Source organism: Pundamilia nyererei, unplaced genomic scaffold (assembly GCF_000239375.1).
Source record: "Pundamilia nyererei isolate P.nyererei 1_Seehausen unplaced genomic scaffold, PunNye1.0 scaffold00047, whole genome shotgun sequence".
Taxonomy (NCBI): Eukaryota; Metazoa; Chordata; class Actinopteri; order Cichliformes; family Cichlidae; genus Pundamilia; species Pundamilia nyererei.
In genome coordinates this window covers 2,690,749-2,717,591 of record NW_005187448.1, presented here as the reverse complement: position 1 = coordinate 2,717,591, position 26,843 = coordinate 2,690,749, and the positions used below count along the sequence as shown (strand labels likewise).

Genomic DNA, 26,843 nt, shown 5'->3' with positions numbered 1-26,843 from the left:
CACATGAAGTGAAATCCTCTGCTTTGGAGGGAGGACTTAAAAGAAGATTTTTCAGTGAAAAAAACAAAAACTAAAAACACAAACTGTAGATTATTCTTCATCCAACAAAACAAACAAACCTCTACTCCCTCTTCAGTGAGATGAATTTGGCACCAGCTCTCATTTCAGCATACTTCTAATTAAGCTCTGGTTTCACAATCACCATCTCACTGCCAACTACCGTTTCTGCTTGATGCTGAAAATTGAACAGAACTCTAGGACTCCAGGAGAAGTCAGAAAAAGGCAAAGCAGACTTAATCAATTAAATTGTGTTTTTTGTACCATGTCACCACAAATCTGAGCCATCGAGATTCTTGTGCTTACTTCTCTAAAAACTGTGGCGTGTGAAGTTTGTATTATTTCAGTCATATAGTCATAATATTTTGAACCCTGGACATTTAAATTTTCTCTTGGATTTTCTCCCTTGGTTGTTTCCTTCGTGGCTCTCTGCCATTTTGTCCTCTCATTCATAGTTGCTCTAGTGATACGCTGTTTCCCCCACACACCCCCAAGTCCTCCTCGTCTCTTTTGCAAATCATACTGGTTCTCTGAGAGGCTTCATCCTGGCCGGCACTATTCCAGCCAAGGGGGGAGAGGACTTCCTGACGCTGGCCGCTTCACGGCTCAGCCGCAGGAAACGCGTCATTGGAGCTGCTGTAGGTGTAGCAATGGTTCTAATACTCTTGGTTGCCATTCCCTTGCTGGTCCACACAACCAAAGGAGGAAATGCTGGAAATGCAGGGAGCCATTATGAAATGCTTGGAAGCTGCAGGATGGTATGTGATCCCTACACCACGTCTCAGCCAGGCCAAGAGCTGACAGCTGCGTCTCCACCCCCCCAGGATTACTCTGGAAAGAAGATAAAGTCTGGGCTTCGAGGGCCTCCAGGGATCCCTGGGCCTCCAGGAGAACGTGGACCCCCTGGAGAGCCAGGCAAACCAGGGCCACAGGGTCCCCAAGGTCCAGGCCCCGGTGGCTATTCTCCCTCACTCTACACTCCCAAAATTGCCTTTTACGCAGGGCTACGAAAGCAACACGACGGCAATGAAATACTGAAGTTTGATGATGTGGTGACAAATGTTGGTAACTACTATGAGCCGAGCACCGGCAAATTCACCTGCCCACTGCCTGGCATCTATTTCTTCACCTACCATGTTCTAATGAGAGGTGGTGACGGGACGAGCATGTGGGCAGACCTGAGGAAGAACGGACTGGTGAGTACAAGTGTGTGTGTGTGTGAGGATGCGCATGCATGAAGACGCTGAAATAGAGAATGTATAAGTATGTATTTGTATGTATGCACACACATGACCATGCAGCAGATTTATTTATTTTTTATTTACTGCTGACCATCCCGTCTTAACATTGACTCATATTCACCTCTGTAACATTGAGCTCTTCAGATTCAGAGCACATTCCACTTAGCAGGTGGCAACATGACAGCCAAAGAATGAAACGGCAGTCTTTCTCCTCATTAAGGCGAATTCATGCTATACAGTCTAAAACTGCGGCTACAGGTATTTGCATTCCCACATGTACTGTGGCTAAATGACAAGTGGCAGAATGCAGCCGCTGCCGCCGAAAGGAACAGTCTAATTAGTAAGTATCATACACAGAACTTGATTATCGCCTAAACAGAAGTGCAAAAGAGCACAAGAGAAATGTCTGTCAGAATGTGGACCAGCCAGTTTACACCTCAGCTAAATAAATAATGAATGTAAAATTGACAGTCCACTCATCCCCTCTTTCATTCCCCAGACACTAATTAAAGACAGAGGGGCTGACGGGGGGAGGGGAGAGGAGAGGTGGGATAAATCACAGGGATTTTATCAGAGAACTCCAAATTCAAGAAACATTCTTCAAGTTTCTTTTTACGCATTCATTCATTCATCAAGGACTCTGAATGCAAATGCACTCTGCTCTGAACTTACTCTCTAGACATGTAGTGTATCAAGGACTGTCGGTCAACATGGCTTAGTGCTGGTTCATGCGTACAGTTTACTTTATCATTGCAGCTGTGCTAAAGTAGGATGATTAAAACTTGGTTTTGAAGATGCAAAATTAATTGTTTAAAATAATTCATCACCCAATGTTCGATATTTGATGCACTGTTATATATGCATGAGACCACAAAGGTGAATATGTGTTTAAGGCTGTCTGCCTAATGCTCCATATTGTCATTCAAGTCATTTTAGACTGCTAAATAATTTATACATCTTAGATGAGATCCCCTGAACACACGCTATACTTTCCTCTCCTAACCCCTTCCCAGCTTGTTCATTGATTCTCCATTAATTATCTTTTCACTCAACTCAATTATTTAACCTCACCCAGGTCCATTTGACACCCGTGAGCTGGCCTCTTTAAACAGTTCTGTTAAATAGAGCACTCACCTAACAGGGATCTACCCAAACAGAGCTGCCTGTAGATGGAAATGGAGTGTAAATGAAATTCTGCAGAATGCCTGATCATGTTTGGAGTTATTGAAGCCCTGAGGCAGGCGGGTATTGTGCCTGAGGCCAGTCAGTGGCTAGGGTTTACTAAAAGGGCACTGTGTTTGACAGGTTGCATTCCTGGCTATAGAATCAAACAGCCTGTTTTACCATTGCCGTAGGTGCTGAAGCTTTATTGGATATTTTTCTCTGCCTGCTGCTTTTTTTCTTCTTCTTTTTTTTCTGTTTTTTAGTCGATCGAATTGCCATTGCCACAAATTTGCCTTTCAACTTGTGTTGTTACCTATCTAACAGGTAAGGTCATTTATAACCTTATATGTTGTGTTGCGGCAGCCAGGCCAGGAGAATAATCTCAGAAAGATTCAGCAAGAATGAATGAAACACGAGAGACCGGACATGGCAGGGACATGCTGAGACGTCCATTTAAAGACTCTGAAAAGGGAGAGCAAAACAAGACAAGTGAGTTGATGGCAAGATCAGGGGTGGAGCAGAGGAAGATAGATGACTTAATGGAGGTATGGAGACAGTGGGCTGGTAGACGATGCATCTGGGAGGCTGGTGGTGAAGGCCAGGATGAGATCAGGCATGATGACCAATGGACTCCCACTCAACACGTCTCGACTTGACAAGTGATCAAGGTCGACTAGAGAAAGAGAGAGCGAGCGAGAGAGAGAAAAACAGGTCTTGCGAGCTCTGTTTATGCACTAGTTGAGCAAATGTAATGCTTGTTAGAGACACTTTAAGATGAGTGCATTAATTAATTCAGAATGCCGATAAATGCCTTCTGGAAACATTCGAGTTGTATAGCTTCACTTTTATCTCAACTGATAATGTTTCAAACTAGCATGCTGCATGGAGTCTCCGAGTGTGTCATGTGACATGATCTCAGGAGGATGCGCTGACTGGGGCGAGGCTTCCATGGGATTCCTATAGATCCAATACCTATTACCTTCAATAAATCCCCTCCCTGTAAAGCCTACCTGCACACACCTCAATCTAACTTTCACAAATCATTGCAGCATGACACCGTTTCAGAGCCAAGGGATTTGTGATTGAAGGAGGGAGGTCACACTTCAGCTGCTTCCATGTTTGTAATCCACTTAGAGTTTAATTCTAAAGTACGACGTGAAAGTTTGATTAACACTTTTCTTGCCCAGCTGATTACTTTATATTATTTGCACTGAACACAACAAATAAAAATTGGTAAATATGCTAGATATCTATTATATCATTAAGATACTTAACAATTCAATGCATCCAGCCTTGCTCTGCAGAAGACTGTCAACAAGCCCTTCTCATTGTTGACAGCGCTCTTATAAATGGGTTGAATCCCTCCTTCGTCAAATCACTGCCTATAATATAAGAGTTAAATTCTAGTTAATATTCTAGATTGGTAACAAATGCTATTAGTACAGACCCTGCTAATGCTGGCATGCTTTATGCTGTGAAGGATGATAATACACCACTGAATGTCTCTCCTTTCCCCTCATTAACTGATATGCGAGCTGCTCACCTACACATTTACAATTCTATAACACTCCACTCTGTACATATCTATGTATTAAACTTTCTTGGTGCAATATGCAATGTAGACAAATAGACACCGCTTCGACTCTCATTTTATCTCTCCCTTGTATTTTCATCTTACACGGGCTCTTTTAATAGCTCAGTTAAAGGTCAAGTTATCTCACACGGTAATGTTAAAATGTCATCACTTGCTGTAATGACCGGTACCTGAATTAACTCCCACAGAAGGAGGCGAAGAGGGAAAGACATTGATACACAGTAAGATTTGCTGTCTGAATTCTGATTTTTGTTTAAAATCTGCTTATATGCTCCTGATTAAACACAATAATTAAAAGAAGTCACAGTGCACACAGGTGCCACAGACCACTGGCTACAATGCAGAATGGCAGGTAACAGCAAGCTAAGGCACGGTTCAGTGCTTAAGTCCCTTGTCGCCATGTAATCCCTGGGCTCCCAGAGGAGAGGGAAAACCTATTCAATAAATAATCTATTTCCACAACATCGTGCCCCCCACCCCAACACCCCTGCCATGTGCAGGAGTCCCTTAGGTAAGTTTAACAGCTACTTTTCTATTGTCTCCGCTCTAAGAGGTCAGTATATCACAGTGAATGAATCCTGTCAGTTTTATTACCAGTGGAGCAAAGCACCACAGATAAAAACAAGACTTCATATACCCCCACATCTCCCTGGTCTCACAAAATAGCCTCGCTTGATCAGTCTGTTACTCTAGGCCCCCCTTCCTCAACTCTCTGGTCCTTGTTTTTCTCCACTCTCCCTTCATTTTGTCTATCCTTGCCTGTCTTTTGTGCTGCGGCTCCACTTGTATAGAAAATGACACTGCAGCTGCTCCTTACACCCCCCCCCCCTCCTTCTTTCTCGCCCGTGGCCCTCAGCTCCCAGGCGTGTTTACTGGAGGCCCTATAATGAAAGGGCTAGGCGGAGACAGAGACAGCCACAGGCAAGCCCCGGGGGCCCCTGCCTCACGGCTCACAACCCTTCCAACTCCAGGATCAGCACTGTATGCTGCCTGCTTCACAAGGATCAGTTTGTGTCCTCCAGCCGTATCCATCTCTTCTGCCGGCTTCCTGCCCTAATCCCACCACGTCTCCCTCATGCCTCTCTGTCTGGTATCTGCATCACTGGATGGGTTGTATTGTTCCTTCAAGCACAGAAACACAAGCTGAAGTATCTATTCACATAATGTCATATACTATTTAAATTATATTTGCTGAGTGATCAATGCTATTCTTATTTATAGATTAAAATTTTTTTTTATTAAAGTCGTTAGAATATGAGATGGCCTGAGGGATGAACAGAGCTCCCCACATCGCTTTCCATGACACTGTTTGGCCAAAATAATGAGCTGGATGACATATCCCTGGTATCAATAGGAAGTCACAACAACAGCATCACTGTCAGAAGCAGCCAGTGATGCAAATGTTTTATTGGCTGTCACTACACATGTCAAGCAGAACAATATAACCTTTATAGATGACAGTGTATTGGTTTTGTTGTTTGAGAGATGGTCTTCTGAGGGTCTAAGAAAGGGTAAATTACAACTAATGTTTAATTAAACTAATTGGTCAGGCCGGTTAGCACAAGGGTCTCTAAAATTAGAAAAAAAAGTACGGGTCAAATCTTAACAAAAATTGTATTTGTTATTTGCTAAGTGCCTAATATACATTTTCTAAATGATGTAAATGTTTTTCTTTTTAGCCATTTAAATGTGAATCAACTGGTGATGATGAAAAATACATGTGAGAAAAGTTGCTTTTGTTGATATTGCTTTGAATATAGAGAAGATAGCACTACCGTGGACAGATAATGATTTAAAGAACGTAAGACTCAGTTAGCTTTACGAGAAGCATGCAGTTGGTTGGTTATTAGGTCTTTTTGAGATAATCTTTCACAGATTTAGGAAAATGCAAACATTATAGGAGCAGGCTAACTGCTTAAATGAAAGGAATTAAATGAAAAGAAACAAAGTGTTGAAATGCATCTTTTTGAAATAACACATGCTAAGAAATATGAATAGATCTAAAACAGCGAGAACAAGCTTTTCAGATAAAAGTCTTTTTAGGTCATCTTAATGTAAAAATCCCCCAATAAACCACATACTATATATGAAGCATTCCCTGGTGGACTGGAGAATATACCTGTATTCCATCAGGGCATCTAATGTAATGAAACAAGACTGTTGGAGTAGCCTAACAATAGCTGTGGTTAGTTTTACTGAGTGTCTTTTATGCTGCGAGCCCCCAGAGACTGACTTCTCAGCTCCTTAATCAATCTGGTTTAGAACGGACAGGGCCATGCTTAACAACTGGTCACCAACATGCAGTATCGTCTCATTTAGGACCACCTACAGATATTATTCCCGCAATACAATCCAACTCCAGGCTGGACAGATGGTTAACAGCATGTTCAGTTAAGGGAAAAACAGATTGGTGCAGTGGGAAACAAGCATATTTTTTCAGTTACAGTAATTCGAGCCGTGTTGCTCTGCGATTGACTGTTTTCGAATTGATGCATGCTCATTGGGGAGAAAGAGGCACCGGTGACGGGAATGACATGATGGTAGTTGAGTTGCAGATCATATTCTGTGGCTGTCATGGATATGTGCGTGGCTTGTCTGGCTGCTGACATAGATTGAGTGCTCCCACCGTAGATGGACACTGAGCCAGACATAAGGCCACTGATGGCTGACATGTGTCTGATGATTGGAGCCGCTACAACAGAATTATTGATACATCCTACTTAGAGGGCTTTCTTTCTTTTTTATTTTATTTTTTTAAGGAGTGCTGATGTTCTGTGCATTTTTAAACACTGAAACCGCTTTAATATTGTTTAAATTAAACTCTGGATTGCCTGAAGATTATTCATATTTCAAGGTATATACTTACTATCTGCCCCCCTTACATGTATATGCAAGTTTAAATAACACACTTAATACAAATCCTATTTCTTGTACAGCAGTAACTCAATCTAGGCATGTGTATTTGTCCACACACAGCAAATCCAATTAAATGTGTTAACAAACAAGTAAAGATCCACTGCTGCCTGCTCAATAATACCAAACTCAAGCACAGCATGCAAATGTGAAACTGTCTAGCTTAAGCATAGCCACTCAATATCATGCATATTGAGCTGGTCCAGCATCATAAGCAACAGGTCAATAGATGATGTGGATAGTGATGCTGTTTCTCGGCTGAACCACTTTCCCCATAGACAAAACGTTGTCTCCAGTGAGTCCGCTTGTCTCCACCACCATGCAGCTCTCCATCACCCAGCATTTTGCCCTCAAGTCCCACGAGCAGCTGATCAATAAAAGACATAGTAGCTGTGTTCACCTCTGAGGTTACAGGTCAGTGTCCCATCCATGTGTTTAAGCAGCATCATTGATGGAGGTTATGTCACAGCCATAACTCTGAGGTATAGGCTGTAATAATGAGTTACAACCCATCCTAAAATAAATGAATATTTTTTAAAGAATACAGTTTTAAAAATGAGCATAATGTGATGAATGTGGAGACTGATGCATGACACTTTTTGCTACAAGGAGCTCTCGCTGACTATGAGGCAGCTGTTTGTGCAGTTTTGTCCGTGTTCTAATTGTCAATGTGTATGTCCTCTGTCGGTGACAGGTAAGAGCAAGCGCCATTGCTCAGGATGCTGATCAGAATTACGACTATGCCTCCAACAGTGTGATCCTGCATTTGGACGTAGGTGATGAGGTGTGTGTGCAGCTGGACGGAGGGAAGGTCCACGGAGGAAACACAAATAAGTACAGCACCTTCTCCGGCTTCCTCATCTACCCAGACTGAATTTAATCCCCGCAGAGTGCGAACAATAAAAATAAATAAAACAAAACACCAACATACATATAGACACACTGACACTTACACAGACATATACATATGCAAATTGATGCACAAACACAGAAATGCAGTGCACACACAAAAATATGCACATAGATGAATACAAGCAAGCACACACACACTCATACATATCTGCATAAAGACATTTTGAAATTGCAGCGTACAACAAAGGAATAAATGAAAATCAGAGATAAATGGAATAAAGTCAATCTGTGCCAATAGTCCTTTATTGGTGCCCTTTGAATACAAATATGAATTTCAGAATATGTACAATATAGGTGCAAATTCAAATTCTACATTGTGGCTCTAAAATATCTAAAGAATTGTAATGTATTATATATTATATGACATTGTGCAAACTAGAATAAATGAAAGAGCATAAGTCTGGCTGTCGTGCTGCAATGATGGTGTTAAGGGTGCCATTAATTAACAAAGCTGAGACAAAGGTGTTCCAATCTTTACCTGCACAGTATTTATTTACACATTTCTGCTCCGCTTTCCAACAATCTGTTTGAATGGCCTGCATACATTTTGCAACTCATCATTGTAAAATACTTTCCTCTAAGCTTCAAAGTGAATTACACCAATTGAAATGAATTAAATCCCTGTTGTGATTCAGCCAGCATTGGGACGATACTGATTAAAGCGAGGCCATTTGAATAAACAGATGTTTGACTCCTCTCTTCTCTTTTGATTATGGCGCCGAATGTCACTTGGCAGGACAAAAGAAAGCATCTGAACATTGCAAGGAAACATATCACAATGCATTTCATCGATGGCACTTTTGTGTACTGAAATTTTAATTGCCAAGTGCATTATATTGTGTGTGTTTGAGAGCACGTGCGTGTATGTGAGTACGTGGGCATGTTAATATGTGTGAGTGGATATATAAATCATGTAAGATAGTGGGGAGGTGAAACATTGACAAGTCCAGTGTTTTATTTTCATTAAATGTTGTACATTTCACACCTGACTAGAATTACACTGCCATGTCTGAGATACCTTGTCAAAGAATCACCATATGTAAAAGAGTCATTTTGGGATGGGCTATGAAGTATATTGAAACGTTTGAGTTGACAGTTGCTATTAAAAATATCTATACCTACACTTTCTGTGTTCTTGCATGTTGTTTTGGCATGGTGAAGGTCAGTGCTAAATGTAGGCACCTACACTCATAAACACGCACACGACCTTTTTATTTTTATTTGAATTGACCAGCTGGACTGACTTGAATTGAGTAGATGACATGACTCTGTGGACCTATAGTCAAAATCGAAATGGCAGCCTGCTTCAGTGTGGATTTCCAATATATGTTAAGACACTAAGACACAAACAAATATTTGACAATGTTGACCTCAGCTTATAAAAGGCTCCACTACGTGCAGGTAATGTATACATTTAAATGTAGAATCAGCTGTGCAAACAATCCAAACTGGTCTTGACAATGATCTATTATGCTTTTGACACAAAGCTCACCATTAACGAAAATATACAACTGTTTTCTTTGCAAATATTGGCTGGAATCTGAATTTACTTCTTGCAGCTCAGTGATTTTATGGATGTCATACTCGGCTCTTTCGTTCTCTCTTTCTCTTCCTCCCTCCAAATCTCACTCTCTCACACAGACACTGTGTTCCTCACCTAACCCAAACCTTAACCTTTAAGTGTAAAACTTAATTATTTACATTTTGGACACTAGATTTTTGTCCCTGTAAGGAAGATAATAATTTTATTATGCAAACAATATTTGAGTCCATGCAAAATAAGCAATGCCAGTCCCACACACTTATACCCTTTGGTCTCTTTATGTGAGACTATCATGAAATATCAGGACACATTATTTATAATTAAGGTACAATGCTATTGTAAACATGTTTACCAAATTCCCTCACTCATTCACCTCAAATATTTGATAAATCAAACTCACGGTTATTTTCATTACTGTTTATATTCTCAACCCAAGAAAAAAAACATTGAAACCCATCGAATTTTCCTAAAGACGCATCATTTCATGTCTTATTTTTGTCCAGCAGCAATGCACGCTCAAATTTGAAAAGCTGGAACTAGTGCATTTTTGCCTCAGAAATTACTCGAGTGATTAGTTTTGGAATTTTCTGTCTATTGATTGAAAGACTGAAAATCTCAGCCCTGGTGTTTTTTCTTACCTACAAGCACCAAAATCATATTAAAAAGAATATGCGATCTCTTTTTAATCACATAAAGAATTAAAGTAATTGGGATTCCAGGGCTTTTTTAAAAGTTATCTAAGTGGATCAGTAGCTTTTAATTTCACCACAAAAATCTGTGCAAACTACTAACCACCTTTATGTTTATTAATAATCAATAAAGTCTGATATTACACATGAAATGATCAAGATTAAAAAAGGTGGGCAATATTTCAGATGATGCATAATTATTGGTGCATTGCACAAAATGTTTTTAAAGTTCACAAGAAGGCCCAAATGTGCTGTACAAATAAAGTTTGCACACAAATTCCCAAATCTTGTTTCTGTGAATAATTTCCCCACATTCAGGACCAGTAGTTTTTTAGAGTAGGCACTTCATCACTTTTTAAACCAGTAAGAAGGAGACATCATCTCCATGTTGAAGAGAACGCATCTTGATTTTTTCTTAGATCACTGGCTGAAAGTGAAGTATCTAATTACAGTAGAGAGCTGAAGACAGTCTAGACGTAAAGGATTTGGTGAATCTGTTGCTCCTGAGCAGAAAAAGGAGGATGTAGCCGCACCGCGCCTGGGCCCAGCCCCCGGCTCTCTCTCCTGGCAGATTCCAGTTGAAAGTTAATTGGACGGGGAGAGGTCTGAGACAGGCTGTGCTGAGGCCCATTAGTGATTCCCCTGTCGAATGCAGAGCCACGAGGATCACAGACTCACAAATAGGAGGATTAAAATAATCAATAGCCTTGACTTCCATCGACCACACACATACACACACACCGAGTAATTAGTGGACAACCTATTCAGCACTGGACTATGACACCCTCCTGAACCTTACCCCACACACACACGAGCTCCACACTCCAATAGCTGTAGTGCCTAATGAGGGGAAATAGTTGTGGCTGCTTGTGAGGAAAGTGAAGAAAAGGTCAGGAAGCCACCAAACAGCCCTCTACTGCTCATGTCTGTGCTTTGTCATTTCCTCATTTCTCTGAAAATTTACAGCATGGCCAGAAGAAATATAAAAAACAAAACTTTTAATGTTTCTAAACAGCTGCTGCAAACAGATGAGATCCTACATTAGAAACTAGTGTCACCGGAAACAAACTCCTGTACAATTTCTAATTTGGCTCAAGTCAGCAAAAAGGGCTTTTGAAGGCATGTCTTTGGTATAAACCGTAAATTCTGACAGTCAACCAATGCAAGTGTAGTTGTTTACACATTTGCTTAAGAAGTGAAAGATCATTGGTTTGATTCTGGGATACAAAAATCCTTTGGGGATTGCACCAGGAAGGGCATCTGGTGTAAAAATCAAAATCGAATGTGTGCAGCTATACGCTGTGGTGCCCCCATGTGAATAAGGGAGCAGAATAGAGCAGCTTTCTGCACTGAAGGCTCAAGCAAGACAGATATCAGCAGTAATACTGCCCTCTTGTGTCAGCAGAAACCCCCCCACAAATAACGAAAATCAATATATCAAAATATCTTTCACTGTATCATACTAAATCAAACAAAACAACCACATGGGTTCTCAGAAAACATTTATTTAAATGCAGCAACAAAATCTGTTTGAATTCTAAACACAGAAAACTTTTTTTCTGCCTTAGTATGGCTTTAAATACACTGGTTTACCGTACAGTCAGAAACACTTTTATTCAGCCGTAGCAAGTCTTAGCAATGACACAGCAGGTTGGTGACAGTATATGTATTTTAAAGGTCTTATCTAAAAAAAATTATAATAATCAGAAGTTATTGCATAATGATTTATGTTTTCTTACATGATGAAATGCTGCTGCAGGTAATATAAACCCAAATGAATACAAGTTGGTCACACAGGTGAAAAGGCCTGGAAGCAAAACCTGGATCTTTTGTGAGGAATGTAAAGGCACTTCTTAAATTAAAGATGGAGTAATAACTCATGGAAAGAAGCTAAATGGAAAAAGGGGGTACATGAAAAAAAAAAAAGAAGAAAAAAGTGGGTTGCTCTTCGTCTTCACCCGCTCATAACCATTCTGACCAGTTCTGTAAAGGAGAAATAAAAGAGAAGTGTGAGTTTCATGGTATCAGTTTTTATAGAGACCCCCTCCAACTACAGCATGTGGAGGTAATGCCCCCTCCTCACCCGGCTTTGCTGAGCCTGGGTGGGAGATGCTGCATTTGGAGGCAGATCTCTCCACATTCTGCTCGCCCAGAGCAAAAGAAGGGTTGAAGAGGCGGGGATGAGAGAAAGAGGTGAAATCACCTCAACCTCCTATTGAGCCAAAGCAACTGGCAATCTAAGATCCAAAAAGAGCTGGTTAGAGAAGCCATCCTCGTTGTATGCTTTCCTCTAGCTGAGAAGAAGAGAAAAGCGAAGAAGGTCAAGGGAGCTACAGTCCAGTTGAGAGACGGCCAGCTACAAATTCAGTTTCCAGTAATACAGAGGAAAGAAACAGTCAGCACAGGAGCGACTCATTGCGATTCTCTTGTTAGTAGAAAAAGGGACTGGTCCACTCTCCCAAAGCTGGTGACTATACCATCTAAAAATGTAAAACATGACTATCTGAAAAGGTACATCTTATATGTGTGTTGCATCTGTGAAAAGACCAGTACCTCTGACACCAGTATAGTAAAGGCCTGTTTAATAGCACCAGTGACATGCAAACGAGATTAGAAGAGCTGCAACATAACCACACCACCACACCAGTCAGTTCGAATGCCTTCGCTTCATGGCCACCGGGCTTTTCCTGAATGAGACCAGTCTCTTCCCTGTGTGTCCACCATATCCCCATAAATATAGGGGGGAGTCATAGACACATGCAGAGGGCCATGCTGCAGGCCAGGGGCCAAGACAGAGGGCTGCAGGAGAGAGAGGGACAGAAGAGCAGGAGGCTACACATGGGTCAGCGCCTCAAGTAGAAACGAGGAAGACCACCAGGCTTTCCCACATACATCTATGGGTCAAATCTACTTAGCAACAGTGCACTGTCCCAATTTACCAATACAAACAGCGCAACTAAAGCTGACTAGTGTTAGGATGGCCTAATGCAGCTGGATTATCTGGAAACTAAAAGCAGGAAAGCCTGGAGGTGCTATCCAATGGTATACAATGCCCGTACCGGCCCTCAGCCTGACATGATGTGACGAACAAACGCTGTGGAAGAAGAACATTAACACACTGTCAGACGCTGACATTTAAACAGAGCCTCTTACAGAAGTCCATTAAACAGAAGAGGTAAGAACAGGTATTAGAAGACGCCAACATGAATGATACGGAGCCCCCTGAAGGGTCACAGGAAGGAATTTTGCAGGGTTACGTTTACGCTGAAGCACAGGAACGTTTGCATTCCTTCAGATCCATATGAACACTTGATATGTTTAATAGCACATTTATGTCTATGTGACACTTTACTTTTACCCCTTTCAAAAGGCTCAGTGAAATGGACGCCAAACTCACACATACATAACTTTAAGCTACATTCAATTGACTTTTCAGAAAATGCACAATAACTGAAGTCAGCATAGCCTACACACAATGCCATGCATGAATTTTGAGATGAGTTGAGATGACGACATCCTGTTGCATTAGCTTAATTGTAGCCAGCATCCCAGCTTGACCTTTTATATCATCAGCTCTCACCTTCGTAATTGATGCACCCATTTGCATCTTCGTGTCCTGCCAAGAGCGTCTCTACTTCCTCCTCTGTCATTTTCTCACCTGATAAATGGAACATAACACAAGTAATTTAAAACTTACAAATTAAAATGTTGGAAAGATAAAAATACATTTGCAATTCCCTGGATATCAATTTGTATACCAATTTCAGGAACAATACGCTTCTGGAACTTGAAATCAATGTAAGTAGTGTGATCCCAACAGAGTCCTACATTTCCATTTGAATAGCTATTAAGAAATGATAACAATATAGCTTGCCTAACGTGGTGAGGACATGACGTAGTTCTGCTCCCATTACTGTGCCGTTGCCCTCCTTGTCAAAGACACGGAGTCCCTCCACGAAATCCTCCATCGTCCCCTGATCTTTATTCTTAGCAATGGCCTGGAACATGGGCAGGAACTGCTCGAAGTCGAGCATTTTGGTGTTCATCTCTGCAAAAAAGTAAAAATAAATAAGGCAGGCCTGTGTCAGAGAAGATTCCCTTTTGTCACTGCTGTATGTAACACCCAGTACGTTCAATCTTGTTCCCTCACCCTCAGACTTGGGGTTGCCCAGGACTTTGAGCACCTCGGCGTTAACCGGATTTTGCCCCAGGGCCCGCATGACATCTCCACACTGGCTGTAGCTGATCTTCCCATCTCCTGTCCTGTCGAACAGCAGGAATGCCTCCTTAAACTCTGCAGGACACACAGACACGTGATAAATTAAAGTATGAACATGAATTATTTAAGACGAGATGTTCATGAGTATGAGCGGAAATGATAAAGAGATAGGAAATGAACTGGAAATGAAAGCAGAAAAGCAACGGATTGGAAAAGAACAAGAGAACAAGCAGACTAAAGAAAGATCCTGATTAAGACTAAATTATAAACTTACAAGTTATCTGGCAAAACAGACAGGATGCAAAGCACCGAACTGACAAACCTGCCCAGCTTTTGTATGACACTCAACGCATGAAAATGTTAGCCAGTCTCGCTAAGATAACTGATCATATTGCGAAAACTTACACTTTACACAAATGAATCTTTGGTAAAGTGTGGTGCAAAGTTAAAAAAACAAACAAACAAACAACAAAAAAACAAAACACCATCTGCACACCATCTGATGATACTGCAACCATCACTTCCTCAAAAACTCTTTACTACAGTTACAGTCGATTTACTGCAGTTAATGCCTGCATGTTAAGGGTTTGTGCATTTCCCACCTAAACTATTTCACAAGTTGTGTTCATTCTTAAACAAAGGTTAAAAAGACTCAAACCTGTATTAATACAAGGCATCAAAAGCAGGCAAATCTCTCTAACAGGCAGTGACGTGCTTAGTAATTTTACTAGAAAACAAATGCAACAAAAACTCAATTCAGCCAACTGCTGCAAAAATGTTAATCGAATAACAGTTTCAGTTAAGCTTCATGCTGATCTAGTATCACCTCTAACAACCTCTAATAATTTTTGGACACCCTTTTAGCTTTGATCAGACACAAAAGGCCATCTAGCACAATAGTCTTGGAGGTAGCATTTTCTTGCCAATGATCGGAGGAGCTTCATTTAACACCATCACTGTTTGGCAACTCCACATATTAATATTGTATACTACTAATGAATAGTTAATAAACCTCTGAGGCATCTAAACCTTCTTAAGCCTTTACATTAAAAAGTATTGAGCATCTTTGTTGCTGCTCAAGTGGAGTCAGCTTTATCAACTGTCAATGATCTAAAATCAGCCATTCTAGTGTCAAACAGTGAAATAAATGCTTGCCTAAGCTCCAGCAATCAGGGAGACACGGAGCATGATTACACAACAGCAGGCAGTTTCTAATGTTATAGAAAAAAAAAGTTCCCCCCCCAAAACAAACAAACAAAAAAAAAGGCGTAGGCACTGTTGTGGAGTTTTTTTCCCCCTGTTCTGAGGAATGTCTCTCTTCCTTTCTCGCCTGCGAGCACTTTTCCCAGCACCATATTTGGTTATTAGAGGAGTGGAGAGAAGGAGGAGGAGAGTGAGAGTAGCTCTGGCCTATTATGTCAGCTATGATTAAACAAACCAGCCCTAGGACAAAACCCATCCACCACTTTATCCAGCACCAAAAATGGGCAGAGTGGAGATGAGCTATTTGGAAGATAGCAGGCAAAGTTTATGGTACACTGACAAAAGCGGGAAAGCCTGCGCTCTAACAGAACAAGACTTGTGAGAGCAAATATGGACTCTGGCCATGATTGGCTTTTCAAAACTTCTTTCAAAATAAAATAAACCAAAATAAAACTGCAACACACATCAAGGCCGGTGAGTAGTACAACATTATGTGCAACTATGGCTGACTTTGACGTACCAAACACCAGTGCAAAGCGGCTATCGTACACATTTACGACAGTCTTGGCTCCACAACCGACATGCAGATCACACCCTAAAACACTCCGAGATGGCCATCAGTTTAGTGTAAGGCGTCCCCTTTACAATGACTTACCATGAATCTGATCCAGGTTAAATTCAATCTGGAAAAGGACAAGCAGTTGCAAGTGGAAAAAAGTGATGAAACAGTACGAAAATATAAAAAAGGAGAAACAGAAGGAAAACTTAGGTCTAAGGCCACGACTGCTACTGCTGCTGTGGCGGACGGAGGACTTAGAGCAGGATGATAGTGGAGGTACAGGGCAAAGTGTCATCTGGAAAAAGCACGAGTGAAAGAACACCAAACAGGAGAAATACGATGGACATGCCACAACACAAAAGCAAGACTCACCGAGGATTTGATCTTCTGAGAAGTCAGACTGTTTAAAAAGAAATTAGGCTACATGAAAATGGTTCCTTAAAGCTGTGCAAAGCTCGCTCGCGTTTACATCAAAGGATCTGTGAAATACTTTACAGTTATTTAGATTGCCTGAACTTGCAGATAACATTTCCCACCGTTACCACATTCACTAATGCTTAACCTAAACCCAGTCATTACATTAGTCGACAAGTCGTATAATTGTTAACTTTATCCGCCATTCAAGCTAGTGCTAGCTTATCTAAAGTTGCACTTCCGCTTGCGCCCAGCGGTCCAATTCGGATATTCAAGTTCATCTTAACATCTCTGCAAAGTTCGGCCATTTTGTTAAAAGACTGAAAATAATATCTAACTGCATAACAACTGCGGTAATGCTAAGATGTGAATGAGGGGAAAAAACCCACCATGGCTGTGTCGGCTAAGGTGTGTCCGAGACGACGGCAAACCAAAGAATGTGACGGGTCGAGTGGAAGGTGGGGTGAGAAAAACCAAGCAGGCGTACGTCATCACGCACAGGACGCAGGAACTGACGTCTCGGCAGCTGCCGCGCTCCATATATAGAAACAAAGCTGAAGGTATGGTATGTGATTTACAATACATGGATATGGAGCCTTCGTTTTATGATTAAGGTGACAAGTAAATGGAATAAACGGCTTAGGCCTTAAACCTGATTTTAGGCTAAAAGTGGATTATGATGGTCGGCCTGTCCTTTCCTTTATGGTTATGGTAACGTTATTCACAAATGTCCATTAATTAAAATATAGATTTTTTTTTTATTTGTTTTTCAGATTAGGAAGAATGATGCTATTGTGATGATGTGATGATGTAATGATGTCTGCTGCTGGGTTTTCAGGCTGTGTTTAAGCCACATTTTCTTCAAGCCATATTTTGTGGCAAGCCCTCTGTCCCGCATGCACTGTGAAGTTGGACAAACCTTGTTTCAGCTATCTACTCTGCAAATTTTTACAGGATCAACATCTTGCATGAGCATAGAATTGGAAATGAATTTTTGACTGAGATTAAACTTAAAGGAGTTAATTATTTAAGTCGATCATTAATCAATGAGCCACTAGACCCCTTTTAAAAGAAATTATTTTAAGGATGTTATATTACAAAAAACACTTGCGTGATTGAGCTAAGGGACCTGCATTAGTGTTGTGGGTGTCTGGCCATCCAGGAAAGATGGATTTTTTGAGTATAGTAAGACCATGGACTGATGTCATATCACTTTATAGGCCAAAGACCTTTTTTTATTTCCTAGATGGCGGCCCGGCTTCTTGTCATGTCTGTGAAGTGGGTAACTTAACATGGCCCACATATCCTCACCAGCTAAATGGGGCAGTCTCACTCTATAAAACAGTGCATGCAGTGGCAACACTTAAAGCATATGAGGATGGCAGCAAAAGCTGGGGCACAAACCAAGCTAAGCTATATTATTGCACATATAAATACATTTTTTACATTAAGAATGATTGCCTATTCCTGCTTTTAACCTTTTAACATTACAAGCCCACATGATTTTGATTCAAATGTTTTTAACAAGTGGTCGAGGTTAACTAAATTCCTATATCCACTGAGGTTTTCATATCAGCGCGCCCCTGAAAGGACTAAAATCCCCATAAAGCAATGACATTCAAAAGTATTCAAACATCCTGCTGCAATACTGGTTTATATTTGTTTAACACATGCAAACCTTTTTAACATTAATCTTGTAATGCCAGAAGGACACAACTGGTGGCTGGGTATTTTACAGCTGACAGTTAAAGTGTAGTGTTAAACACACACTGCAGCTGGTATACACTCACTGGCCGCTTTATTTGATACATCTTACAAGTCCTGGGTTAGACCCTCCTTTTTCTTCAGAGCAGCCTTAATTCTTTGTGACATAAATTCAGAAATGTGCTGGAAACATTCCTCATTTTGACACGTCAGCAGGCATTTGCTGGAAATTTATCAGCTTCACATCCATGATGCAAATTTTCCATTTTGCTACTTACCAAAGGTACTCTGTTAGAATGATATCTGGTGACAGTGGAGGCCATTTGAGTGCAGTAAACTCACTGCCATGTCATGTCATCACTGTCTGAGATGTTCTGAGCTTTGTGATATAGTGTGTTATTCTGTTGGAATCAGCCATCAGAAGATGGATACCCTAAATAAAGGCATGATCATCTGTAATACTCAGGTAGGCTGTGGGATCCAGATTGCCAAGAAAATATCTCCCACACCATTATACCACCACCACCACCAGCCTGAACTGTTGCTACAAAGCAGGACGGATCAGTGCTTTCACGTTATTCTGACCCTTACTGTTCAAATGTTGAGGCAGAAATCAAGACTCATCATACCAGGTGTAGTTTTTCCAATCTTGTGTTATCCAATGTTGGTGAGCCTGTGTGAATGGTAACCTCAGTTCCCTGTTCTTCTCTGGTAGGAGTGGCCCTCGGTGCGGTCTTCTGCTGCTGTGGTGATCTACGTCAGGGTTCCATAGCTTTTGCATTCAGAGATGCTGTTCTACGTGCCTCGGTTGTAACAAAGGTTTGGGTAACAACCAGTCTTGCCATCCTATTGCCTCAAAGCACATTAAAAGTCTATATACTAATACTAATCACCTTGAAATTCAGCAGGTTGTGCTGACAATGTCTATAAGCCTAAATGCCTTTAGTTGCTGCCATGTGCTTGCTGATTACACATTAGCAAATAATAAATCAATAAAGTGCTCAGTGAGTGTATGCCACTGTGCCAGAATAGTGGATGCAGATAATTGTGGACAATGAAATTAATGCAAAGTAAAATAATGTCACTTTCTAAATGATCTCATGATCTTTTGACAGAAGAACTTATTGCCTTATTTAACTTTTGAGGGTAAGCTAAGAAGTAAATGTTTAAAGATCTTTGGATACAATAACTGCAAAACATCAGAGAAGTATGAGAAGGTCTATTCTTTTGTTTTAATCTCATTACTTTATCTAGAAAGAAAATAAGAGTTTGCTCACTTTCAATTTCAGTGGTCTTAACTTTCTTTTTGTAGAAATCACTCTTGTGTGGGTTTTGAGATACATTTCTGATGACAGAAATAGCACATGCTGTGACAGGAAACTGTCTCTAAGGGGGCCACTCACTGACTGACAACCAGTGCTGCTGTTACTGTCCCATTTCTTTGATTAACTTAGATTCTCTCTTGGTCTTTTTAATTAGCTGCACAATTAAAAGAAGCTACTTTGCAAATAATTAGAGATATTATTTGGAATAAATTTCATAAGAGACCACTATTATGTATCTTTCACTGAGCTTTAATCTGTTTTCTAAGAGGCATTAATGACATACTGGGTGTAAAACTAGACTGGCTAGATGTGACTCATACTTTAGTCATACTTTATGAATGCCCCACATAAGCTTTGTTACAAAAATATGTACTGCAGATGACCCACTCACCTCCAAAGTACTGGGATCAAAAGGTGAATCAGAGGGACGGAGCATCCTAGGCTTTTGCTCCGGTTTTGGAGTTGCAGGAGCTGAAGGCATGCAGGGATACGGAGGACCGAGTCTGGGTTGGGTCACTGATGAGGGAGACTTCTTAATGGAGGGTTCTCTTTTTGGAGACATTCCTGATGTCCTGGTAGAGTTACACTGAGTGTCAGATCTCTGCACTAGCAGCCAGTATGGCGCTGAGAGAAAAAATTTCAAGCTATGAAGTAAGTTGGGTGTATCCTGTCGAGGAGAGGGGGGAGGAGATCAGATTTATGATGCTGATGATGCTCAGGGACTGGCAGGTGGATGAGGCAGAGGTGAATTAGTGAAGCAAAGCGTAGGAGGAGTGGAGATGAAAGTGAGGGTGTAAAATAAAGAAGGGCCAAATATAGAAATCTCCATCCTCCTCTGACTTCATTTATTTGGGTCAGAAGAGTGTGTGTGTGTGAGAGGGAGGGAAGAGAGAGAGGATTGGGTGCTAGTTTGTGCTATAAATGCCTAGAAACAGATACAAAGCATTAAAAAGCTTACATTTCCTGAACCAAGAGTCTAGAATATGCATAGTTCAGTGAATTCTGACAAGTGCATAAGGTACTATGAATAGTCATTGATTGGGCTGTAGGGGTACTGAAGTATCTCCCAGACAGGCTGTACACCAGACAGATCACCAGTGTATCACGGGTCCAGCACAGGAAGACACACACATTCCCAGCCACAGCATTGTCTTTGGATTCTGGAGTTCCTGCAGGAAATTCACGCAGCGAGAAGATGTAAACTTTACAAAGAAAGGCCCCAGCTGGCAGGTCACCTTCTGGCTGTATCACTGTACCGCTGTGCTGCCCAAGATTGTAACATTCATTCTAATTTTATGTTACGGATCACTCGAGGTTGCTAAATTTATTCTATCTTTTCATTTTAATATACATTTGGGGTAAATTCACAATAATATTCACTTAGTTGTATCTATTTTTAAGTGTAAATACTTTGTCTCGTGTCCAAAAACAGTTTTCTAGTGCAGATTCTGCCTATAAAATAACATTAAAGAATATCTAAAAGCACTCCTAAATCAAACATGCAACATACAACTTGCTTCCACTTGTGACAAAGAATCAGCTAGAAGTAGCTTTATTTTTACATTCTGATGTTGTGGTTGTAACTCCTATAATATTACATGCACTATGTGTAAGCCTCTATAGTAAAGTGTTATGGCAAGCCATCATCAAACCTCAGACTACCATGGTCCAGTTTGAAATGTGACAATGTTCAGTAGTCAAGACAACCCTTTAATCACAGCTCTGATCATCACACAAGCAGAAATGTTTTAATTTATTTCCTTTGTGTTTTCTGTGTTTTCATCAATCAATCATCTGCTGATGATTTACTGGTTGAGGCTTATTTTCAGTCAACAGCTTTGTTTTCAGAATAAGTTTTCCCCCCCTAAATAACAAGATATGAGTGTGTTTAGGATCAAAACGAGATCTGTGGTTTCATTAGTTCAGTTTCTTCTTAAAATGAAACTATTTCATTGTCATTTTAAAAAAATTACGGAAGCTGATTTGAAAAAGATTTTAGGATTTGATTTTTGGAACCAACCCCCCAAAATTTTACTTATACAATTAAACCAAATGATTATTATTTGATTCACCACATTTAAGTGCACATTATAAGTTTTTCCCACGGAATAAAGTTGCATAAAAATGTAAAAGATGTGGCCTTTTATCGTAATACACTACTATCTATTCAAATTTAAATTTCAATCTTGAGAGAATTAAGAATTTCAGTTGAGAAACAAATAAGTAAACCCGATGTAAACGACCTCCTGCGGCTGCCCTGCAGTACCTTCACGGCCCACCAGTAGAGCGCAATCCATACATTGGGAATCACTGAACAAACCCATCAGCCGTGAGGCGCTCTCAAAATATTTCACTAGATGTCACAATTGCACCACAGCACCATACGTACTCGACCCCATTAAACATTTGCCCTTAAATGATGATGAATGAATACAATACATCCGCTCACGCGTTTTAATGGACCTTTATGAGTGAAGTTTTTATAATAAATTATCGAACTTTCAGCTGTCAGTGTCGAAATGTTTTACAACTTCTGGTTTCGCTCTTTGCGCTCATCCAACAGTTTTTGCTCTCCGCTAGTCAGTCACATTTGGGGACAATCCATCGCACGCTCAATAGGCCTTGAAATCATCATTTATGTGTCCAGTGCGTCTAAACAATAGCGACATAAGACCCTTGCTGTGCGCCCAACGGCACTTCTGGTGCTTTATAATAGCCGATCGAACATGCAAAACTAGGGTACGAAGGAACAAAATTATCAGCCCATTATCAAAATAAAACGAAACAAGAGAAAATATAAACAAGGGAAATATTCTGATCTTTTTTAAATTCACATTTTTTTTATATTCATTAGTTTATTTTTCAGCGTTAATCCTATTAATGCTTTCAGGATGCAGACCATTCACTTGCCAGCTGATTGCTGATGAGTCTGCCGAGCAGGCAGCTCAGCGTCAAATAGTTTAAGAAGATTACCAGGGCTTCACGTTTTCCTCATCATTTCCAACAATAATCCACCGCAAGAGGCTAATAACTCTGAGAATACCCTATACATCTGCTTTGAAATAGATTATCAACCATATATGCTGTAATTAGCAAATTGAAATATTGTCCTTTTGTGTTTTGCAGGTGTCTGTGTATACTTATGAAATTAATTTTCTAAATAAAAAAAAAACACTACCATCAGCGGTTCCTTTATTTTCCACTTTGTGTTGATTGTTGTTGTGAAAGCAGATTCAATTACTTCAACTTAAAGGAAATGTTTCAACAGATCCTCTGAGCTGCCCCAATTGACTAATGAAATTATGGCACTTCTACCTAATGTCATTCAAAGTCCCCCGCCTGCTACAGCAAATCTCCACACCACCTGATTTATTTTTAATGATATTACACCCCTCGGTCGCCTGTGTCATGGTAATAATCGGGGCTGCTCCAGCTGCCTCTAGATCACATTAGCCAGGCTTAATATTGACAGTGCTGGGCCCACTGAACAATGAAGCTATGGGGATAGAGGGAGCTTAGAGGCTGCCTAGCCAGTGGGTATTCTGCAGGAGGTAGTGGAGATGCAGGCCAGGATGCTCCAGTTCCCTATGCCCCGGAGGACTGGCACCATCATTAGGCAGCATCTTCTATAGTCCTGTGGAGATTTAAACCCACCACTACCAAATCCAGACCCCACCCAGGCCCAAGACATCAAAACCATACTGACAGGGAACAATGAAACTAGTGGCAACTTGATTCCCTGCTATTTCTTCACTGGAAGGAGAGACCTGCCAGGACAGCAGCTCAGCAGCTGCACCTTGTAGGTTCCTGCTGTGACAGAGTATTTGGATAAGGTTCAAGGAGAAGCGATCTGCAGGGCTCACCTTATAACATCATAAAATAGGCTGTTAGAAGTTCACTCTAATGGACATACAAACCTTTTTTTTTTATCTAAAAAAGAAGAAGAAGAAGTATAAATAATGACATAATATCATGGCTAATGCATATATATTATTTTGATTTATTAACTGATTTTTCTCTTTTTTTAACCAAATGTATTATAAGAAAAAGAAAAACCTTTTGCATCCAGATCTGATTAGAAAAGTGCTTTTATCCGTTAGACAAATTTATGTTGTAGGCTCGTCTAGTTGCTGTATTTGCATAATGGTCACACTGGGATTTCAGACTAGGCCACTTGTGGGACACTTGCACCTGATCACAGAGACACTGTGGCTCTTTGCCAATCACACCTTCGCAGTTGATTCTCCCAATTAAAAAATCACCTGAATTTGTCATCACGTTTATCAGGTTGTTCAATGTCAGTTGAATGTCTGTATACTCAGATTTTATCGTCTATCCTAAATTGTTGTTTGGATCGAAAGGGGATTTTGTATTGGGGGCCCACAGATTACTGCCGTTGATTAGTGGTTGGGTGTAATCCTTTCAGACCCTCTCTCTCCAAAACACCCCTGGGATATGCCCATCTCCCAGAGGACCGGCAGCATGGCAGATGGACCCCCCCCTCCCTCCCTTCGGCCCCCTCTAACAGCACAACGAAAAACACTGTTGATGTCCTGGGACGGAGGTTGTAAAGTATCCTGAATATGAAACCACAGGCACCTTTGTTTAATGGCTCTCTCCCCACTTAGTGAGAATTGCCCTCAGGCCCGATTCCCATTCTGTAGGCACATTTCTGCTCGATTGGAATGTTTTCCAAATCCATTAGCCCAAAGGAAGAGGAATAAGCTGCAAACAATCTACTCATATTTTGGAGATGAAATGCTGCCTGATCTTATCTAAATGCCCTTTGTGATCCAGGAGACTCTAATTTATTGGCACCATATGGATATAACAAGGGATTTTCCAGGAAAAAAAAGGTATCAAGTTGAACATGGAATTATGTTCAGACACAACAGGATAAATAAACCGTACACTTTTCTGTGGAGCATGGCTGCACACACACCTTTATTCAGTCTGCCATGCTGAATGTCAGCAGTAGGACGTTCATGTAAATGGGCCGCAGTTGCAAAAGTGTGAAAACTTACAACTGAGCTCTGAGCTCTTTACATTTAGTTTGCACAATTTAATTTTGGAGAAACACTTCATTTAAAGATCTTTCCAAGTCTACAATAAAAAATTCAGAGAAGTCTGCTTTGTAATTGTATTCAGCCACAATGAACAGCAAATGGAAGGAAGACTAAGACGTCTTAACACGCAACATGAAATAACTTGAAATCAGATGCTGCCAGTCGTAGAGAGAAAACTGCTTCATACATAGTACAAATGGGCTCAGGACACTAAACTCTGAACAGTGAAGTTGCATCTCTCTCTAGCCTAACCGCCCTGTGCCACATCACCCCAACTAGCATGCCAGCTCCTCTCACAAATCCAAGCTTGCTGCATCTTTTATGCGTACAAGGGGGCTCAGCTTTCAGGAGCGAGCCAGGGAGCATGTGGAGCTTTAATTCCTATTGTATTCGTGCAGTCTTGGTGTGTGTGAGTGTGTCTGTGTTTTAGCAAAAGAGGGAGCGGGAGATAGAGATGAAGAAAAAGACGGAACAAGGACCCATCTGTCAGCACAGTGCACCAATCCCTCCCATTCCACTCGGAGTCCCAGGGGACTAGAGCGCGAGACAACTCACTTGTGGCAGTGGTTTTTTGTATGGAATGGGGTTGCCCCCATTAATACCAACAACAGCACTTAAAAAGCTAAAGTGGGGCTGGTACTCTTTTAGTCGTGAACATAAACTTGTCTTGGACAGCTCATGCCAAAGCTGACAATGCATTTCTTTTTGGCCAATCAATCAAATCAAAGCATACATTAAAATCTGATTTATGTTCACAAAATCTTCATTATTAAAATGCATCTCTTTGAAACACAGTACGTCAGTTCAGTAGACTGTGTAACTTTACTTGTCTTCTTTAACTTTACTTGTTGCAAAGATAAATATGTAGAACTATCCCAAGTTCAAATCATGCAAACTCATCAAAAGTTGGTTCAGATCATCTGTGTTCATCATGACCTCTTCCGGAAGGTTGGCTTTCTATGTTATTGCTTAAATGGGAGCAGGGCAATTCCCTTTCCGTTAGTCAGTCAGTCATTTGGGAAACCGATGGGGATTGTCGGAGACTGCTAGGCTCCAATTCCCCATGCAGGCTGCAGGTGTGGCGTGGCCATACTCACACTCCTGGGACAGAAGGAGAGTGTATGTATTTGGGGGTGTAGAAGTGCATCCACCAGGGGAGCTTTGGGCACATCATATTAGCCACATACACAAAGGACAAGGCTTATCTTCCTGTCCACATACCTTTATGGCCAGTGCACTGACCAGGAGTGATTAGAGAGGTAGATAAATACTGTTTCAAGCACAAGACATCTACTCGCGAGTGACGCCTCAGCATCCAAGCAACAGATGCCCCCACCCCCCAGTTGCTCCCATATTCAGCCATCTGTTAGCTTGTGTCTAATAAATCGTTTGATAAGTGCCTGTTTTCAAGCGCTTCTTGTCAATTAATCGCGTGATTATATCTTTTTCCGCGGAAATACTGCTCTTAAAAACAAGGAAACTTCACCGGATAGTCGAAAAGGTTCAGTCACGAGCACAGCTGTGCGCAATCGCGCGCACAATTGGGATCAATGCGGGGGCACGTGCGACTCGCGAGACCCCGTCTGTCAGTGGCCGGTCGTAACAATAGACCCCCACTGAGCTGCGGCTCGCCACGCACGACGACTGGCGGGCGTTTCTCGTGCTTTGGCATTTGTAGTTAAAAGTGTGCAAAATGACCAATATTTACATAAGATTTGTGAAGCCTAATAAAAGACGTAAACTCACGTCACGTGGACTACGCGTTTGATTCAAAGAGTCTACTGAAAAGTTAGGTTGTACGTGTTTAAAGTTTAAACAAAAGACAAACAAACAAACAAAAAACGACATAGAAAGCAAAGCATAAAAGCAATTAGTCATAAGCCAAATGTATCATTGATAATCCAGTAACTAGACGGTGTAGCTGATTACATTTCCAAATGGATTCTCATAAGCATAGCTGATCTAAATGTGTCTCGATCGCAGGACCAATCGACTCAGTAATCAGATTGCCAACTCCTTGGGGCCAAATATGACGCTAAAAATTGAAGGAAACAATTGAATGAGTGGTTGAACAGCGCACACACCTGCTCTCCGCACACCACGCTGTCAAAATCACTTAAATACGCACATAAGGAAGAGCGTCTCTTAACTCATTGAAGATCAAGCCCACACTGCGTTTAATGAAGTGGAAAATGTATAATCCAACCGACTAATGAAGAGATAGACAATCGATTACGATG

At 41.0% G+C, this 26,843-nt stretch overlaps 2 protein-coding genes across 3 annotated transcripts; one reads left to right on the top strand and one right to left on the bottom strand.

Annotated features, from left to right (window-relative positions):
- The first annotated feature begins 214 nt into the window (after positions 1 to 214).
- c1ql4a (complement component 1, q subcomponent-like 4) lies at positions 215 to 8,079 on the top strand. Its single transcript, XM_005732608.1, has 2 exons — positions 215 to 1,253; positions 7,664 to 8,079. Exons 1-2 carry the CDS (start codon positions 708 to 710, stop codon positions 7,841 to 7,843), a joined length of 726 nt encoding a protein of 241 aa, XP_005732665.1. The 5' UTR covers positions 215 to 707; the 3' UTR covers positions 7,844 to 8,079.
- A 3,519-nt stretch (positions 8,080 to 11,598) lies between these two features.
- zgc:153867 (myosin light polypeptide 6) lies at positions 11,599 to 16,980 on the bottom strand. Of its 2 annotated transcripts, XM_005732607.2 has the most exons (7): positions 16,898 to 16,980; positions 16,467 to 16,494; positions 14,264 to 14,407; positions 13,988 to 14,161; positions 13,694 to 13,771; positions 13,173 to 13,207; positions 11,599 to 12,096 (listed from the first exon to the last, which is right to left on the bottom strand). In XM_005732607.2, the coding sequence occupies exons 1-6, from the start codon at positions 16,898 to 16,900 to the stop codon at positions 13,179 to 13,181; spliced, it is 456 nt and encodes a 151-aa protein (XP_005732664.1). In that variant the 5' UTR covers positions 16,901 to 16,980; the 3' UTR covers positions 11,599 to 12,096; positions 13,173 to 13,178. The 2 variants fall into 2 exon arrangements, with proteins under 2 accessions (XP_005732664.1, XP_013766183.1); XM_013910729.1 differs by lacking the exon at positions 13,173 to 13,207.
- Between the last annotated feature and the right edge of the window lie 9,863 nt (positions 16,981 to 26,843).